Source organism: Barbus barbus (genome assembly GCF_936440315.1).
Source record: "Barbus barbus genome assembly, chromosome: 42".
Classification (NCBI taxonomy): Eukaryota; Metazoa; Chordata; class Actinopteri; order Cypriniformes; family Cyprinidae; genus Barbus; species Barbus barbus.
Window position 1 is genome coordinate 23,303,546 of NC_136720.1, and position 21,263 is coordinate 23,324,808.

General features: G+C 36.9%; 1 protein-coding gene across 1 annotated transcript; it reads left to right on the forward strand.

Annotated features, from left to right (window-relative positions):
• Window positions 1–12,886: 12,886 nt before the first annotated feature.
• On the forward strand, window positions 12,887–15,953 carry LOC306861309 (fibroblast growth factor 4B-like; the record flags this gene model as incomplete). Its single annotated transcript, XM_079403507.1, has 3 exons — window positions 12,887–13,235; window positions 13,668–13,771; window positions 15,777–15,953. The coding sequence occupies 3 exons, from the start codon at window positions 12,887–12,889 to the stop codon at window positions 15,951–15,953; spliced, it is 630 nt and encodes a 209-aa protein (XP_079259633.1).
• Window positions 15,954–21,263: the final 5,310 nt, after the last annotated feature.

Here is a 21,263-nt window from a genome sequence, read left to right on the forward strand (position 1 = left end):
TGGCAGCTGACTGAATGCAATCGCAATACGTCTTTTTGATATCATCCGTTATGTAAGCACTTTATACTTACACTACCGTGGCTTTGGCTTCTGAATCGCTGAAGAATTAATGTGTACTGTACACCTACATATTCATGTGTAATAAAGACATTCAGAGAAACATTAAGCCAAGAACATGGTATTTATTTGCAATTGTAAGCATATTCTGATGTGTGATGAAAGGTGAAATTGCTGTGTGCAGAAAATGTGATGCTTCACCTTAAAGATGTATTTATCATTTACAGTTTCATATTTTGTTAATTGTTTTTTTGTATTAGCTTTTATCTTCAGGTTAAGTCAGTGTTAAATGTGAGATGCACAGCGGTATGTAAACCTGTTTCTGGTTAAACTATTTATTCCTTCTTGAAATTTGGTGAATATTTCTCATTTGAATGTGCATGGAAAGTTTCAACACATAGATGTGCTTTGGAAACCTTTGAGTCGGGGTCATACAGACTCCCCAATTGACTCTCATTGGCTTCTGTGCAATTTGCCAGAAATCAACACTTTGAAAAACACTAAAGAGATGAAATCAGAACACCTCTATTATAGCTTGTCAACACTTTAATTTTAAGGTGTCCTTGTTAAACGTTACATATACTTAATATTATAAAAACAATAAATTTGGCATAATTACAAGCAAGTAACCTTTGTAAGTACATGTAGTTAATTAATATTACTCAGTACTTAAATGTAATCACACTGTAACAAGGACACCTTAATATAAAGTGTAACCAAAATATGGAATACATGAGAACAAAAAGACTTAAGACTAAAGTTTGATTGAAATTGGGACTCATCGTCTCAATCGTCCAAGAAAAAAAATCACGGTTTCTTCATCTATTTGAGTTTCACAGTCAAAAAAAATCATCTGTTAAAGGTTGTTTTGGTTAATACTAGACTGATGCAGCATTGAAAAGAAGTGTGAGAACCCATTCTGAATTATTAAAAAGGCAGAGGAAGTACAAATAGCAATAAATACTGCTTACACTAGGTACAAATAATGTTAGATGCTATTTATACTTATAGCTAGAGTTATTTGCTCCTCAAATAGTCGCTACAATAAAAAATCCTAATTTTGTGTTTGTGCAGCTAATTTTGAACTTAAAATATGAGCAAAAATTGATCCCTAACACAATAGCAATAACAAACCCAAAACAGAATTAGCCTATACCCATGTTGTGAACACAACAGGAAGAAAATGCCACATGTGATGATCAGATTCCATCTGGTTCTGTGGTTTTGTATATTGGACTGTGGTCTCGTCCAATAGATGGCGCTGTGCTACTGACCTCTGGAGGAGAGAGGGGCCAACCTGCTGATGGAGAGAAGAATGGGACACGTCTCCGCTGCCACCCACTCCAACAGGAAACATTCACCATCTTTGGTCCCTCATTTTCTCCGTGCCGACCGGCGAAGGAAACTCAGTCTTCTAAGGCTTGTCATTTTCCTAGTGGGCGGCAGTTTGGTTGAGTTGGTCACGCAGGGGACCTGGACGGCTCGAATGAACGATGTCCTGCAATCCAAGCAGACGATAGACTAGTCTGTGGCCACACATTCTTCAACTCCTACAGACGCTCCTAAAATATCTGCTCAGACAAATCACATTTACATTTTCTTGCGCACACACACATGCCAAAGAATCACTGTGGCCCATCAAAGCAGCTTCAGGTGTGTTATTGTGTAATTTGTTCATACACATGCAGACATTGACATTGGTGCAAAACGGCTGTTGCTTCTATAGACAGGAAAACGCCACGGCTAAATAAAACCAACAGTTTTATTTAGTTTCCACACCGTTTAGACACCCAAACAAAGTCACATGCTCAGCGTTTTGTTCTGCTGCTGTCCCTCTTAACCCTCTTGACCGGTTGGTTTGCCGGTCTGTTTTTTTTTCAGCTGGTGCTCCAAATATAACCACCAAACCAGACCAGTGAGAACCAGCTAGTGGCCAGATTAGACCTTTTTTCAGCTGGGTAACCCTAAAATTTATGTTATTTAATTTTTTTTTTTCTAGCAAAAACTTGATTTTGTTATTTGTTCTGCTTTTTATATGACATCAGTGTATATTAAAATATTATTTCATTAAGTATACTGCAAAATGATTTTCTTACTAAGTATTTCGATCTTTTTTTCCAGTACAAATATCTAAAAGGGGTCAAATTGGCTGGTAGTCGATTAAAACAAGAAAAATATCAGTCAGTGGGTTAAGCGAAACATTTTCTCTATTTTTCTTGTTTTAATCATAACTCACGTAATTTTGATAAATTTGGGAATAAAAATCGTGTAGGATATTAAGCCTTGTTTTCTTAAAAAGAAAAAATTAATTATGACTAAAACAAGAAAAACATATCTGGATTAAGAAAATTAAACCAGATTGTATTCTCTTTTCTTTTCTTGCTTCAATCATAAACTCCCTTAATTTTAATTAATTTAAAAAGGAAAAGGACTTAAGATGTTGAGTCTTGTTTTCTGAAAATATGTCAAGAATTATGATAAATTATGATTAAACAAGAGAAAATATCTGTCAGTGCGAAAATAAAAAATTCTCAAATATTTCTTGTTTTAATCATAAACTCGCTTCATGACTTAAAATATTAATATAAAATATTTAAATATTAATTAAAAAAATATTCTCAATTAAATATATATTAATTTGAGAATGTTTAGGTATATTTGGACAGTAAATCCAAAATAAAATTGGTTTTCCCAGTGTATTACTTAACAGCACTGACTCTCCTTGTCGTTTAAACACCAAAATTATAAATGAAGTTATAACTGAAAGTGTTTCACTCCACATCTGAGGAAACTGATGGAGAGCTTCTACAAATATGGGCTTTCGCCTGAAGAGGAAGTTGGAATTGCATTGTGGGTAAACTCCCCCATTACCACCTCTGAAAGCAGAGTTTCTAGTTCATAATTTCTGCTATTATTGCTGTGTAGTCCATAGTGATAGTCGAGTCTCAGGGGGCTGTAGTTTGATGACACAGCAGAGCTCTCATGGGCCCTGTGAGATGAGCAGTCAATACGCTTCGCACCTTCATTAATCACAGCCAAACACTAATGGAGCATTAAGAAACCACATTGTGCTACTGCTAATTATATCAGAATCCAATTTTCGTTTGAATTCACAATGTTGTTAATAATGGAGTTTTATTTCCAGAACTGTGTGAGCGGTGAAATATCAGGATAAGGAAGTAAGGTAACATCCTGTCAGTGATGGAGGACGTGGTGAAGAGGTGTATTTATAGAGAGCGCATACTAATGCTGATCTCTTCAACTCTACATTTCCAGCTCATAATTAGAGGTGTTTAATTTGTGGATACTGATTGTACTTCCTGTTCTCTCTATAAAAGGCCTCAAGGGCTGGACCGGGCTTTTTGGATATCCGCTTTTTGAGGCCTGTGGAACGCTCCGGTGCTCCTGTAACCCAGGAATGGCTCGAGGTCAGTTTTCTCCAGAACCAAACCGCAGTGTGACCACACTGGATTGTGCCACAGACCTTGGTGGGGGCATTGTGGGAAGAGAAAGCTAGTGGTGCATTGTGTTCCGGAGTTTATTTTCCCTCCATGTCTCTAAACGGTTGCTTCTGAACAGCTTTTTATGCGGAACACGCACTGCCGGGCTGCCAGTCTGCTAATTGCCCTGATGGGCTGTGGATTTATGCGTGTGTGCAGGAGCGAGAGGACATTTTTAAACAAGTGGATTTTGAATGCAAATAAAAAAAACTTATTATACAGGTTTCTTAAAAAGTCTCAATTAACCCTTTCACATATTAAAGCCTTAAAAAGGTTTTAAATCAGAGCGGAAAATCTTAAAATCCTGGCATTATATGTTGCATGCATTGCTAAAAATGAATCTCTCCCTCCTAATGAGTCTCCTAGTACAAGTTTCTTAAATCACGATACATTTACAGTGCAAAATGAACAAGTCTTGTTTTCTGAGAAATTGGACAAAATTAGGCGAGTTTATGTATAAAACAAGAAAATTATCTATCAACATGGTGTGAAACTTCTTTTCCCTTTGAATGAAGTTGATTTTTCTGAGGCAATAGGCAGATATTTGTTCTTTTTTAATCATAATCTCACTTCATTTTTATCAATTTGACAGAAAACAAAACATATATTTTGGTGTTTTTTCCTCTTAAGTCAATTTAAATCTAAAAGTATAAATCTTTAGACTTGTGCACTGAAAAAAATACAGAGAAAGACCTTTTTTATTCATTCATTCAGTTTTTGCTATCATTGATCTATGATCATCTACTAAAAGTTATTTCTATATTCTAGTCATTGGGAGCAGAGCTATTCAAGCCTAGGTTTTATTTATTTATAAAAAAATGTATTGTATGAATTAAAAAGTAATGAAATAAGTAAAAAGTAATGGAGATCAGTTGTATTTTGTATTTTTCCAAATTTAAAGTGTTGCAATAAACTCAGCGTTTCCTTACTGGATCTTCAATTTATCTTCATAAAACCCTTTTGTTTCTTATTGAGTCGCTTTTCTTTTGCTTTAAACTGAGACGTGCCTTGTTTCATTCAGTAAGCTATTATCAAATCTTAACATAAATACAAATGAAATGATGATGATCATTGGCTGTCAAAGTTTTGAATTGGCTCCCTTGCGGTTCTTAAGGTGGAATTTGATATTGCCCACAACAACAAAAAAATAAATAAAAATGTGTTATATTGATAATATTGTTCTGAACTAAATGAACAGTATCGTGAGATCTGTAATAGTAATTGCAGTGTCAGATTCACACACTGGACCCTGCACTGCAGATTGGAGCCAATAATCTAATTTTATTTATGGAATGTGTTTAAGCTTCCATTCTACCTTTATTTAATTAATTAAATTTAATTATCTACGTTTCCTGTGCTTTGCATTTCCTGACTCATTTTTGCTTGGCAGGGAAGCAAAAAAGAAATAAGATGGAAATATACTCTTTTAGTAGACTTAAAAGCACGATTGACTTTAGAATTTTTTTTTTTTACTTATTAATGGAATATTGATTTCTCAAACAACTCTGAAGTTTTGTATTCAGAGAAAGTTTAATATTTTTCTAATGTTTAATATTTGTCTAGAACAATTAGGACAAGTTTTTTCCGTCTTTCTTCCTGGAGTGATCTGTGCAGACAAAAATGAGTGGCAAATTTTGGCAAAAATGCCAAAATGAGTGACAACGTCCCAGTGCTGCAATGCAGTAAATTAATATCGGTTCCACCGGACAGATGCTCTTCAGCCTCACACCAGCAGAGGGCGACAGCAGCGATGAAAGGTATATAAATCATTCCTGTTTTGCTCTAAGGAAATATTTCTATTCAAGGGTACACCACATCTTTATACATATGCTCTTGTCAAGCTCTGGTGAACATTATAGGATATTTTATAGCAGAGATACCCAAAACAGGACCCCCGGGACAAAATTGGCCCACTATGCCATTTTATAAGTAGAGGAGGGAAAAAGAAAAAACATGCCACTGAAGCACATCTTCATTTCTAATCTATCTATCTATCTATCTATCTATCTATCTATCTATCTATCTATCTATCTATCTATCTATCTATCTAAAACAAAAAGACTAAATAAATTTAAATATAAATTTAATTTAAAAAAATTAATAAATTATTAAAAATTATTAAAATAAAATAAATCATTAAAAATAAATTTAATATATAAATTAAATAATAATTGAAAATAATTAAATATTATATTTTTATTTATATATAATTTTATAATTTCGCTTTGGATGAAAGCATCTGCTAAATTACTAAATGTAAATGTATAAGAATTTTTATTTAATTTGATTTTTAATTTAATATTTTTTATATTTAATGCATTTTAAAATGACAGTTGGACTTTATTATTATTATTATTTTCATCATTAATCTTAATGCATTTTAAAGTATAGCATAGTTGGACTTTTGGCCCACTGTCCTCAAACAAGTTTAATTTTGGGGCATTTGTATTAAAACGTTTGGGCACTTCTGCTTTAGAGTGAAACAAACCAACTAAAATTTCATCTCATCTCAGTCAGAAATCAAAAATCCATTGCTAATGTTTGATGTTTGTGCTTTTGTTTTTCCACTAAAATAATGTTGTTTCCTGGAGGATGATGTGATTAATTATTTAATAAACAATTTCACTCCTATATTCAAGTAATTGTGATATTATTAAAGAGAAATGGTATTTATATTTTTAAATAAATATTAACATTTCTTTGTATTTTTCTTTGATAATAGAACAGTTAAGTGAACATATGAGTAAAAGTTTTATATCAAGTACATAAGTTAATGTACATTTAATATTAGATAGGTTTTATGTAAATATTTAATTAATTATTAGACATTAAATGTATTTTATACTGTAATATCAATGACCCGCTTCACTATGACTTTTTAAAGAAAATCTTTCCTCAGGACTGCTCATTTCAAACACAATACAAAGGAATGGCTTTTAGAAATATGAACTGATTCAGCTGTTGCTTTTATAACAAAGTCCGTTTCTCCATCCAGAGTCACTGTGACCTGCTCATGGCTGTATAGGGAATATACTAGTGTATACTTCACACTGAAAAATCTTCTAGAGAGAGTTGTTTCTTTACAGGAACACTGTGTTGCCTCTCTGTTGGATTTAAATATGATTAATGAATGCAATCCAGTTACTGTCTCTGTAATGAGATATTTATTATGTAAATGATTGCTGCTGCAGTGCGTATATTGGCACAGGAACAGAATCGGTGCCGTGGATGAGTCACTGCATTTGTGTTTGTGTGTGTCCCTTCATCAAGCAAATTGCCCCATCCACTCATCTGCTCACCAAAGCCCCGAACACTTGTCCCGTGGTGCAGTTGCTTCCTCCATTGCTGAAATGACAGAATGGAAAGTAGTAGATACACCCACCTTACGCCCGCATCAGAGTCAGTAACACCATTCTCGCCTGTAGGGAGTGAGAATATGTAAAGTGGTGCAAGGATGTTAAACAGAATGCCGTTCATTCCAGGGCTGGTCAGAGGGAGCCGGTGCTGGTGTAGAGTTCAAGGGGAATGCTGGGAGACCGCTGGGGTCGTGTCTTGCTGACTCAGCAGAAACCCTCCGCTGGCGTCATTCTGCTTTTCCTTCTTTGCTCGTCAGGCCGGAATCCTCCAAAAGCAGTCACTTTAGTGCAGCTCATCTCTGTGCAAACAAGTTACTCTGGCAGGGTCTGGGAGCAGATGATGGCAGTTCAGCTTTTTTGTAAATTTATAAGACAGAATATCTCTTGATTATGAGTTGTTTGACTAGTTTGACTATTTGAGAAGAAATGTAATTATTACAAACCCATTTCTAATACTTACTGGCATTTGTGCTTTAAAGGTGCCATAGAATGGAAAACTGTATTTACTTTGGCACAGTTGAATATTAAGAGTTCTGGACATACAGTGAGCCTCAAACACCATTGTTTCCTCCTTCTTATGTAAATCTCATGCGTGCAAAAGACCACTGAAAAAGAGGAGAATCCCAACATAACACCGACTGTGACGTTACAGTTGGGATCATTAATGTTTATGCCCCCAACATTTGCATAACGTATACCAGCCCGTGTACTAGGCCAGCTGGACCTGCACAGCCGAATCAACACTGCAGTGTTGCCAGATATTGCTATTAAAACAAACAAAATGATTAATAAAAAAAAACGATTAATAAAAATAAAATTATTTCAAATCTTTTTAAGATAAGATAAAGATATCGCTGACCCTAAACTTCAACGTCCTACTTTATTAACTTTCTAAAGTGTCAAAAAGAGTGAAAAGAAGTCCAAAAACGCTTAGAATAGCTGGATCTGGCAACACAGAGGCTGCATCCGCGCCCTCACTCACAACTCTCTCTCTAACACAGTCTTCACTCCGCCAGCGTCTCGCAGCGATCATGTTCATACCACGGACATTAAAAATTCTTGCAAAATCTCTCAAAAACTGTTTGCTGTGTGAGCTACTGAAACGAGCCGCGCTGTGAAACAGCCAACCAGAGCAGAGCTCAACATTATTATTCATGACCCTTCCTAATAAGGTAATAACAGACCATTTCATTCTAGGGACAAATCCTAGGGTTATCTAGAGATTTTTTGCCCTTACCTAAGCCACATACCTTCTATGTAGGTATCAGAGAACAATTTAAAATATTGTATCAATGCATTCTATGGCTCCTTTAAAGAAACAGTTCAAATTAAAAGCAAAAAAGGCTGAAATTGTATTCCCCCTCAGGCTATCGGAGTAGATGTAGATGAGTTTGTTTCTTCATCAGAACAGATTTGGCATTTCTTCATCAGAAATTTAGCATTACATCACTTGCTCACCAATGGATCCTCTGCAGTGAATGGGTGCCGTCAGAGTCCAAACAGCTGAGAAAAACATCACAGTAATCACCCCCGTCCATCAATTAACATCTTGTGAAGTGAAAAGCTGTGTGGTTTTAATTAAACAAATCCGACGTTTTTAACATTAAACCTTTGGTTCCAGCTAAAATACGAGTCCTCTATCTTTCTCCAGTGAAAAAGTCATCTCCTCTGAATCAGGAGAGAAATATGCACACTGTTTACAGGCCAAAACAGTTTAAAACAAATATGATTTTGGTGGGAAAGAACAACTGGGAATGGAATTTTTCACTAGTGAAAGCAATATATGGATTATGGACTCATATTTTTAAAATGCCTTCCTGATGGATTTGTTTCTTTCATACATATACAGCTTTTTACTCCAGAAGATTAATTGATGGACTGACAGTGGTGTGGATTACTGTGATGCTTTTATCAGCTGTTTGAACTCTCATTCTGACGGCACCCATTCACTGCAGAGGATCCATTGGTGAGCAAGTGATGTAATGATACATTTCTGTGCCAAAAACTTATTCTGGCAGGATCTGTGAACCGAGTAGCAGCAGTTCTGGTAAAAATGATGGCAGTTGTGGGTTTTTTTTGTATTAGATTCTTTCTAAATGTATAACACAGAATATCGTAGATCAGGGTGCATGTGAGGGCAATCCATACTCAACGCCTGATGTCACGCTGAGAAAGAGTGACTCATGTAATGAGTGTTGAGAGGTGAGATTTAATTTAAAATGACTGTGCACTTTTCAGCTCACTAGAAAAAGAAGCAGACAGCATTAGGCTGTTCCAAACATAGAAACAAAAGCACAAAAAGCTTAAATCCCCAGATTCAGAACTCAATTAGCGAAAGTGACCTTAGTTTTTAAGGTGGACAGAAATTTTACCTGAGTCATTGTGCTGTGAGTTTCAGCTGTGCTAACAGTGTGCGCAGAGTTCTGCTCTCTGCAGGGGTCAGATGTTCTCTCTTGAGTTCTTGTCAGCTCTTGAACACACTGTGCTTTTAGTGCTGTTCTTGCAGCTCAGCCTGGCACACACAATCCCTGCCACGACAGGAACTTCACCACTGCAGAAACCACTTTACATCGCTAGTGGTGATCGTTTCAAAACTATATATAAATGTAGATTTTATCTTGTGTATATATGTATATATAAATAGTCTTTTTTAAATATATTTTAAAAATGTAATTTATTCCTATGATCAAAGCTGAATTTTCAGCATCATTACTCCAGTCTTCAGTGTCACATGATCCTTCAGAAATCATTATAATAAGCTGATTTGCTGCTCAAGAAACATTTCTTATTGTTATCAATGTTGAAAACTTTAGTGCTGATTAATGTTTTTGTGGAAACTGTAATACATTTTTTTTTAAGATTAGATTAAAAACAGAATAGAGCGATCAAAAATGTTTTTGTAACATTATGTCTTTACAGATATCCTTGGATGCGTGAATTTTTAAATCACACATTAAATATATGTGTACATTTTTATCAATGTCATTTTAATATTATTTTTATATTTTTTTAATATTTTGAATGTGCTTTTATTTTGATATTTTCAGTTTTGGTCATACTTTTTATTATGCATTTTATTTGAAATACATTTTAATTACATGAACTTTAATACTGATTGATTGATTGTAGCTGCCAATATTATATAAGAAGTGATTTGTCAATTAATATTTACAAACATTTCTCCAGTCAACCATTTGTTGTAGAATTCATTGTTTCACAGCATAGTTCTGTTTTTTGTGCTTTTTAAGAAAAATAAAATGTGAACTGAAGGCTGTCGTGCCACTTTTCAGTGTTGAATTATTGATCAGCTGTGTCAGCAAGATCACAGGGTCTGACTCATTTCCATCTCTGCCATTCCACTGGACACTTTTACACCCGGACTACCAGCTTTATTTCCCCCAAAGTGCCATCATGCAGATTGTTCTAGTGCTTGAGCACATCTTTTTTTTAATGAACGGCTGGATATGAATGCAAGTTAAAATAGAGCATATGCTGAAGGGTTTTCTTCAGTAGGACGTGGATGGGTACCGCCGCGCAGCTGCTCTCCTGTATAGAGTGCCATTTGTGCGCTGTGTTAAATGTTAAACGTCCACTGATGTCATGTGTGAGTAATTCTCTCCTGGATTTCAGCGGCTCTCCTCAGCTGTCGTCTCTGTACTGCCTAAACCCACATTAATAAAAACCTAATTGGAAGAGTTTGAAACTACAATGGATCCAGTTACATGGGTTTGTGACAACCCCGCCTCACACAAAGCCCCATGGAATGACCATATCCTTTAAAACTATAATGTGCTGATGCTAAATGCCTCTAACCTCAAAAATCAGTTCTAAACATGTAATATATTCACAGATGCCATTAGAAGCTGTTTAATTTATTAATCAAAGCTTCTGCTTTTCCTCTGAGAGATGATTGAGCGAGTCACAGGCTGTTGAATCCTATCTCAGGTAAACTGAAGTGATGTGCAGCAGATGTTTGGGTGTGCCGTAATCTGTCTGAACTTGAGATGCAGAGACAGCTGAATGCTGAAATGTCTGCTTTGATCTTAGTTTTGGTGTATTATCAGAATGGACATGTGGAAATCTTGTGAATTATGCCATGGGGTGGATTCGCTGTTCTGTGCATCACCTTTAATACGTGCAACCCGATTTATATGAGCAATTAATACAACATCATTAAAATTTCATACATTATGTGTTAAAACATCTTTAGACTTGAAGGCCCTGCAATGACGTCATTAATGCTGCTTGTGTTGGTGCGGAAGGGTCAGAAGGGTTCAGGTATATTGCCACTGATTTGAGATTTCTTTGCTAATTAGACTGTCACTGTTTAGCAAGAGCTGTAAGAATTTTAAAGACAGCTGATGATTACTCAGCCACAAATGTTCAAGTCATGACTTTTAATTTTATTGCTACACACTGCAGTTCTTCAGTTAACCTGAAGGACAGCTGTCAATTCTAATTGGGAATACTTGGTAAAGTGAAGTGTTCTATCAGGTCTAGTTTTTTATTTATGTTGTCTCATAAGGGTCATATATGATTGACAAACCCTCTGTAAAAATAGGAATTTTCCATATTGATTTTTACAGGTGTTCTATGTTTAGAACTTTGCACTGCATTGCGTTGTGCTTTAGAGTTAATGGATTTTTTAATAACTATTTTACATATATAGTATATATTTACCTATGATATATAATTAACTATTAAGTTGTTGTTTTTTCAATTAAAATGTAAAACAATACAAATAAATTAAATTAATCTATTTTTTAATTATAACTAAAAGGAATTGGAATAAAAATGTAATGAATAAAATTAATTTAGTTTATTTTTATTTGTTTTTATTTTATTTTGATTTAATTGGAAAGTAAGTAAAATTATAATAAAAGTATAAAGATGGTATAGTATTTTTCCCCCCTGTTATATGTTAAGCAAGAATGAAAATTTTTGTGGGTGGCATGTATTTCACGGTTCAAATATTTCATATTTTAATAATTGATTTTTGCTCCATATTCCAGAGGAGCCAGGCAACTGCTGAAATAACGTGATTGGCGCTTTAACACGCTGCCAACAACAGCGCCTCCCCAAGCGTCACTACAATCCGGCTTCGCTGTACTCTCCGCGCACCTGGAGATCCGCGTAACGACGCGCAGCATCTGATGACGTCCGGACATTGCGCGCGGTACGAGCATTCTTGAAGGTGCGTTTTGCTCAGCATCACCGCCGCGAGATCCAGAGAGGCAGACAGCCTCCCGGAAGATAAAAAGCTCAGGCTGCACGATGCACGAGACGGGGAACGTTACGATCGGCACGCATCGTGGGAGCGCAATATTGTGGAATCAGGTCGTTGTGTAAACTTCCCGCACAAACAGCCTGGGATGTGACAGACAGGGGTGCCATTGCTCTCCGGTGACAAGTGGACTGTTTTTACACCATCCTTCTAAATAAGGAAGCAGGGCTGTCAGGCATATGACCACCGTCCCGATTTGGGCGCTGCCAGAGTGCCCATCGCATCCCATGATCTCGCGCAAGCCGTCCAATAAGGCTCAGCGTGCGACCCCCATTGCACACGTGGAGTGACAGCAGCGTCCCATCATCATCATCATCGGCCCGCCGCTCGCAACTTTCTCTCTCTCTTTCACTCACTCTCTCTCCTCCCCCCTCCCCTGATATATGATGTCATGTAAGGATGAGGGTGGCTTCTGAGGTGAGATAGGGATTTTGGTGAGTGGCATTCTCCACGACCCGAGGCTTCGGAGCTACAAAACATGGTCATCACCACCTTCTCCACCTCAAGTCGTGTCTCCGCGCTCTCTCCCCGTTCTTCCGCTGCTCTCATCTCGGGCCACCGTCGCATGCCCGAAGTCCTGACCTGCCTCGCTAAATTAAGCCTGCACCACCATGCCGAGGGAAGAAAAACTAGAAGAGGGGTATTTTTAGTGCCATTAACTTTGACCACGTGCCCCGAAGGTAAACCCGATGGTCATTGCGCAAAGGCTCCTCATCAGTATGTCCTGCGAGGCCAACGCGCAACACTGGCCAAGGACTGCCGTTCTGCTCTTGGGATTGCTCCTAGTTGGGATTGTGTCCTCCAGTCCGCTTCCGAGTAGGACTAATAGGACAACTTTACTGGAGAAGCGATGGGAGAGCCTCTTCTCCCGCTCCATGCTGGGGATCTCTGGAGAGAGACCAGAGGCGAACTGGGAGAATGACTATTTGCTGGGTATCAAAAGAGTGCGGAGGCTGTACTGCAATGTAGGCATCGGGTTTCATCTTCAGGTCCTCCCAGACGGCAAGATAAACGGTGTACATAATGAGAACCAGTACAGTGAGTTCACGGAATAATGCAGTATACTCAATTGCGCAGAGCTCTTTATTCTTTAGAAGCGACACTCGTTTTTGGAGGCAAAGACAAATCTATTAAAACACACACACACACACACACACACACACAGTATCCCTTAGTGCTAAATATCTTCGCTGGGCTTAAACATGACATGAATGCTGGGACGGATATAGATGCCAACTTATTTTTACACCGGCTCCTTGTGTGGCCCAGAAGCGCTTAGAACATGCACGACTCTCCAAGTGTAAGGGATGTTCGTCTTTCGGCAATAATGTAGTAGCCCAGTGGCGCGAGAGAGGACGTTTGCGCATCCACAATTGGCACCTGCAGAGGTTCCACCCACCGCATGCCTTGTTGTTCTGAGTCCCGCGGAGCCGCTTTACTGTGTGTAACATGCTTGTTCTGTTTGAACAGGTCTCATAGAGATCTCCACTGTGGCCAGAGGAGTGGTTAGCCTGTACGGTGTGAGAAGCAAGCTGTTTGTCGCAATGAATAACAGAGGAAGGTTGTACGGAACGGTAGGTGTGCGCAACCGTGTCGCCTTTCTTTCTGCCTGCCAATGCATCCCCGAAAATCGAGTGCGTGTGTGTTAAACAGGTGATGCTTCCATCGTGCGTTTTTTGAACTAATTCATGACCCATGCATTTGGCACGAGAGGGGTCGCGCGACTAATAATAGTGTTTACGGCGCGTGCTGCTTTCAATTATTCATGGCTTTTAAAATATAATGTGTTGAAGCAGGACATTTGCCACAGCTGCACGGCTTTTGCAAATTATTATTAAACGGTGCATTAGATCCAGGCACAGCGCCAAAGCACCTTGCAAGCACGAGTTAAAGGTTTATAATAATTGCTTGCATTAAGCCTATAAACTAACGCCTCATTCTTTTATATTAGCTGGTAGTTAGTTGTAGGTCAATAGGTATAGTCATGCAGTGCATAGTTGCAGTTCTCATCTTGCTTTACACTTTATCTGATATACTGTGTTATACTGGGGGGAATCCTGGTAATTTGGAGATGACTGGGGAAAATGTCACAAATTAACCTGAATATGAAATTAAATGTGTGCATAAATTGAAATATTTTGTATAGCAGCTTGTATTTACACGTTGATTTGAACAGTTAATAGCAGTATAATAGTGATTATGTAGTTTGTTATTTACATGAATTTAAAGTGTGTCTGAAGGTTTGAAGGGTAAATGATACACTTGGCTGAAGTTTGGCATAGGTGTGACAAGCGCAGTGCAACACTGGTCCTTAGGGGCCCATGAGCACATGACAGCTCTATCCAAAAACTGCAGAGCGTTACTAGAGCATCCTCTGGACGAGCGGAGATAAAGCAGACGCCACAGGCCGGTCTTGCAGTCATCATTAAAGTGGTTTTTAATTAAAAGGCCTGTTTAGCTCAGGGATTAGTATCAGGTTAATGCTTCAGGTTAATGGGTTTCTTGTGGAATCAGACTCAGCTGAAAGGTTCTTTGAAAGTTTGTTCAGTATGTTGTTTTTTTATGGGAAATCAGGCTGAGAAACTGGTCCGTTCAAGAGGTGAGATGTATTTGCACTCAGTCATGTGCAAAACAGTGCTGTTGTTAATGAGTTGCTCATTTCATTTATTTGCTCAGATGTTTGACTCATTGAAATAGGAATGCACTAATGGTCATGAAAGCAAAATTAATGTGCATTGCAGGCTTATTATCTTAACTAAAACTCTATTACCTAACTAACTCTATTATCTAACTAAAACTAAAACCACACACAAGCAAACAAACATATTTGTTACTTAAAATAAAATAAACTTTTTATTTCAGCCAAAGCAAAATTTCTAATTTTCATTTAGGTTAACGTAATGTACTAAAATAACTAAAACTGAAATTATATGTTATATAGGTATAATTAAAGCTATATAGACATATTTAAATAAAAAAAATCAATAACTTAAAAACGACAAAAGCACAAAAAAATTACTACAACTTTAACCAAATTTAACATGAAAATGGAAAATACAAAAATAAAAACTATAATAGTATCTCAATGATACTAAAATAACAGAAATTGTCCAGTTGTCATTTAGCTGAACTTGATGTACTAAAACAATTAAAACTGATATTAATGAAAAACTATATAGACATATTAAAAACAACAATAACATGATAAAAACACACAACAAAATCTCTTAAACTTTAACCAAATTTAAAACAAAACAACAGAAACTAATATATATTAACTAAAATAGTTTAAAACCACACAAAATTTCTAATTTTCATTTAGTTTGCCTTGACATATTAAAATAACTATAAATGACAACTTAAAATGAATAAAAAACTATATAGACATATATCATTTTTTTTTATAATTAATAAAAATGACAAAAACACCCAACAAAATGACTAAATAAATGAATAAATAACTAAAATTGAAATGGTAAAAACTATTTTGAAGAATTAGTATCTCAGTGATACTGAAATAACACTGGTGCCTCTGACTGAATGCTGGCATTCACATTCCTTCTCTTCTCCGTCTTTCAGGCTACCTTTAAAGACGAATGCAAGTTCAAGGAGACCCTGCTGCCAAATAACTACAATGCCTACGAGTCCTCCGTTTACAAGGGATTCTATGTCGCTCTCAGCAAACACGGCCGAGGGAAGCGAGGCAACAAGGCCACCACCGCCATGACGGCCACCCACTTCCTCCCGCGAATATGAGCAGACTCTTGCAATAATTCTTCATTTGCACTGATCACCCCGAGAGATTTGAAAACTGACACACAAACATACAAGGAACTGCAAGAATATCACCAAAATAGTACTACTTCTTTTTTTATATGTATATTTGGATATGTCAGCTTTTTATTAGGATCTCTGAATATGCTATCCGTCGCTGCTTACTTCTTTTATTTATATATATATATTATTGATTATGGATGTGGAGGCTCTCCCAGCCTTCCTTTCTGTTATCAGGTGCTTGCCAAGAATCGAACAGACTCTAGGATGGATGATGGAAGTCCTCCTCTGCTTTTTACAGTGAAATTATGTTTTTTATTACCTCAAAGAGCTACCTAGATGGTTTAAAAGGATGCATGAAGTTACGCTTGTTATTTTTAGTTCTGTCTGAGCCAACACAAGCATAACGAGTCTTTATTTTTTTATCTTTGACTTTATTTTCTTTCTGTTTTTCTCATGCTGTGGGGTTGTGTGAGCACTTAAAAGAAAGCAGATCTCTCTTGCTGCATGTCGCACTGAGGTGCCTTGGCATTCCCGCACACCGCCCTTTTAACATGCATGCTCTGAACACCCCGGGGCGTCAGAAATAGGGCTGATATGTTAGCCAGGGCCCCGCAGGGACTGTCCCACAAGGGCCCCGGAGAGGGGCGAGGGGGATGGGTGTGCATCTCTGCTTTATTTTACTTTTCTCTAATTAGAGAACGCTGTATGAGATGCGAGAGCAGCTCGTAAACACTGATCATCTCTGGCGTTTCATATTGTCTGCTGTCGACTCAGAAATGAGGTGTAACTTTAGCCCCTTTCACTGGTAATCCTGGTAAATTGCTGTAAAAATGACCAGAATGGCTTTTCCAGTACGCAATGGCTTTGTGTCAAAAAGCCGTTTTTGACACAAAACGCCACAAAATAGTATCAAAAACACTGCTAGAACTGATTTACCGGTATTTAAAAAAAACGTCCTGTTGACACATGATCATTAAACTGTAATTTACCAGTAATTTACCAGTACGGATAGTATGCGTGAAAGGGTCTATTATCTTTTCTAGCCGAACCCCTATTGGAGCTTCGAGGCTGTACATTTTATTTGTGGACTAGACTGTTTTTGCAATCAGAATGAAACTTTTTATAAAGAAAACAGGAAAAAACAACAAAAAAATTAGATACCTACAGGGGAACTGATGCAAGCGCGCACTGAAAATGTTAAATATGGCTGGTTCGATTATACTATTGCTTACCACAGGTTTGCCTGAACAAAAGGAGCACTTGAACATAAGCTTTAAGCGTTGCTGTGAATGAGAACGTCTTCTAAACCAATGAAAATACTGTAAATACTGACTGTGCACTGAAAACGCCAGTAGCCCAGAGCTTTGTCGCTTGTTGCTAAAGGCACACTGCCATCCATGATGGTATCTGATTCAAGGGAATACGTGCAGTATATGTTTATTTATTTTTGCTTCTGGTGTGAGAATATGTGTGTGCACCTGTCCATGTGGATGCTTGTGTGTGTGTGTGTGTGTGTGAATCCTGGCCGAGGGGGCAGTCGAGTCGGGCTCTTTCCTGTTGCTGCAGATGCACTGCAGTGGCACTTGTGACTGCTGCTCTATGCAAATGTAATTACAGGGCAGACACCGTGTGGCATCTGAACCGAGGGACGCTCACTGTTTTTTATGATTTTGGTATGTCTGCTTTCGTTTGCATCAGTTTGTCACCAAATGTCACCCCACCCTGTTTATTTAACCCTTGTACTGTACTGAAAACCTTTAGCCAAATTTGCCTTTTGAAACTTGCTTGTAAATCTCTTGTTAATCCTATATAATCACCAAGTCTTGGATTTAATCTTTTAGTCGACTTGTTTTCTTTCAATTAACACAGATTCTTATTTATGGACTGGTTTATCTGAGCTTATGCACCTTGGTTTTTGAGTGAAAAAACATTATTTGTGGATCATTTTGGCATTGGTCACTTAAAAACTGAGGTGCATGAACTCTCATCAATGACACCCTTGATCAATCAGTTCCTAAAACAAAACTCATGTTAATTCAAAGAAAACAGGTTGATAAAAATATTGAATCCAATATTTGGTGATAAAATAGCATAATGAGAAACTTGTTAGCAATTTTTTTGTAGGTTGTTCATTTTAGAGGTGGAACAAGATGGTAACACCTCCAAAAAAGTAAAAAAAAAAAAAATATTTGGGGGAAGTTGCTATACCCTGTGTGAGCAATGTCAGTAAGTTTTAGTCCAATGCGATAACATTAGCTAGCAGTTTTGAGAAATAGAAAATCTCTCCAAGTCACAGCATGCGGGTTAAAGGGAAAGGAACTGAAATGAATGACGTTATTTTAGAAAGACTTGTGGCCTGGTTGTTTGTTCAATCTATTTGAAGTATGTGGGGGTGGAATACCTGAGCAGAGGCCATGCTGGTGACGTCTCCCTCGCAACATGGGTAGTCTTGTAAAAGCCACTGTGCACAGAAGCCTTGAGATTCCAGTAGTAGCACTAGGGTTCTTTATGGTTTTCCAGCCAAATTTAGTCCAAGGTCGTAGCCATGGAGTTGAACTGGTGGAAAACGTCCATCCAAGGTCTCGTTTCTTTTTCTCAAGTCCATTGTGGTCTCATTAGCATGTGTTCGGATCCATGCTGCATTCAGCTAAGGTTGTTCTTAACTGAATTTACCATTGCTCTGTTGGGTGAATTCCAGTAATTTCAACATCATGCAATCGGTTCCCTACACAGATTTGTTCATGCGAATTTGCACTAAACAACATAAAGTTGCTTGGTTTTAAAGTGATTTCTGTGTGAGCTGTGCTTCATACATCTCTACACTAAATGGATCTATTTGTTTTCTTCACGTCGGTTCCTGGTCTTATCGAGATTCATTAATCCACATTATTCCAAAGAAAAAATGTTTGTCTCTGTAATATTTTAGCAAAATTGTAAACGGCCACAGTTCAAGATTTAAATCATTTCTGACGGCTAAAATCAAGCCCAGTCCTTTTTTTTCCCATTAAATATCCATTTTCACTCAGAAGTTTATCGGATTAGAGAAGTAAATTGGTTACTGTTTCATGTTAACTTTAAGAATCTGACACCAGACTTTTCAGGTCACCACGAATCCAAACAAATTCAACTTGATCTCATGAGAAACATTGTTTTTACACGGTAAAACGAAAACGTACCAATACGAATTAGCCACCAATTCGAAACTATAAAACAGCTATGAATTACAGTGAGATTGTGTTGGGTGCATCCAGTAGTGCCTTACTGGGTTATGTACTTGTTTGCTACTCTATGAAAAGGAAAGTTTTTTGTGGGACTGGCTTCTTCCTCTAGCGCAGTGAATATATCAGGACAGACCTCTGCAGGACTGACGCAATATTTTAGGGAGACAAAAAAAGCTCATTTCTCGCCTCTGCCAAGCTGTTTGTTTTGTGGTCTCATCTATGAAGAGATGTTTCAGTATTCAAGGGCATTCAGTCATTACTTGTACATTAGGAAGTTTGTTGTCAATAATGTGCCATTGAGGACTGTATTTAGCTGATGTGCCTCAGAATTCATATCACTGTGAGTCCCAGTGAGACTTGCACACTTACAAAAATAATAAAACACATTTATAGGCTATTTAAAAGCCATCTACGGTCACAGCTTTTACCATCATTTTGGCTTTGGTTTCACAGAAAAGTTCAACTTCATTAAAGCCTTATTTTAAATCAAGTAACTCAAGAGTAATGGGTTTGGCAGACTGGTACTAAAATACTGCAAGTCAGCTTATATAAATGTACTAATGTAATACAGTATGTCTTTTGAATGTGTTTTAATGATGCATTAGGAATTGAGGAGTTAAATCAGGGAGACAAATGTTGCTGTTTCTTTAATTTGTGTCCTGATTGTGACAATACCATCTTAAGTCTGTGAAGAATGAGCGATGTGAACATTTGGGAATCTGAGTCATCTGATATGCTGATGTATGTCGCTTGGATTTATAGCAACAGCTGTAAAAATGTTTATTGGGCATAAAATATAGACACCAGTTTCCTGGTACACTCTGGACTCATGAGAAAAACGTATGTGCATGAATGACTGCAAGCTGTCACCGGCTGAATCCTCCTCACATATGCAGGGAGGGTTTCTGGAATCTTTGGAGCACCAGAGGCATTAGAACAGGATGCCACTGTCTTTGTTTTGAAATGACTTTGTGTGGTTGATCCTGTTACAGTGAAGACCCCATACCTGTGAGGCCTCATTAATCATTTAGTGGGATTTCTGGATTTTTCTTTTGACATTTTTTCCACTAGCATACCACATACTTACTTTTATCTATTTTCTCTGATGAAAATGGTATGCATACTTTTACTTATATATATATATATGTGTCTATATATATATATATATTCTTTTACATTTTTAATTATTTATTTTAATAGTAGGATTGGTATATTATACTCATTATGCTCAGTTCATATCCAAAATATGAACTGAGTTTTCATTCTGCACATCAGTAAAATCCAGGATTTTGTGTGGCTGTATATTAAAAGTGTCTTTCTGTCCGCTCCTCTTTATAAATACATCTCTCACTCCTGCCTTAGTTATAATTTCTTGCCATTTTTGAAAGTAGGAAACTGAGGACATAATCATGTGTTTCTGAGAACAAGCGCTGATGCTATGTATAAATACAGATTTGAGAAAAATATTTATTTTCCTTTACTTTTCTACGTATGTGCTGTGCACAGCAGTTTAATCATATCCTGTTGTTAATAAAACTATTTTCTTTTTTTTCTTTTTTTTCTTTTGTGTGTGTTTTTGTTTCACATTTTAATTATGCTCAACGTAGCGAGTGAGCAGTCATGAACAGTGTGCCCAGAACTGATTCTTTTCACTCATACAGGATCATTTATACAACATGACAACAGTTCAATAAACTACTCGCAAGTCATTCATAAACTGCTTCCCTGGTTATTTGATGTTTTTTCTCATTCATATGCAAAACTTGATAGTTAAAATGCATCCACTGGATACCGTTTCTCTGTAAATATATATTTATTTTTTCATAATGTTAAAAATGATAAAATGTTTACATTTTTGAGAGATAATCATTACTTCTCCAAGCCCAAATTATTATAGTTAATACAAATTCCTTTCAAAATTTCTTTCAAAATACAAATTTACAAATGGTTTCCATTTTGAAATTCGAAAATAGAAAAATAAAGTATTTAAAAAAAATAATAATATGATACAAATATAAAAGATAAAGTCAGTTTATGTATGTTGCTATATGTCATATTATTATAGATT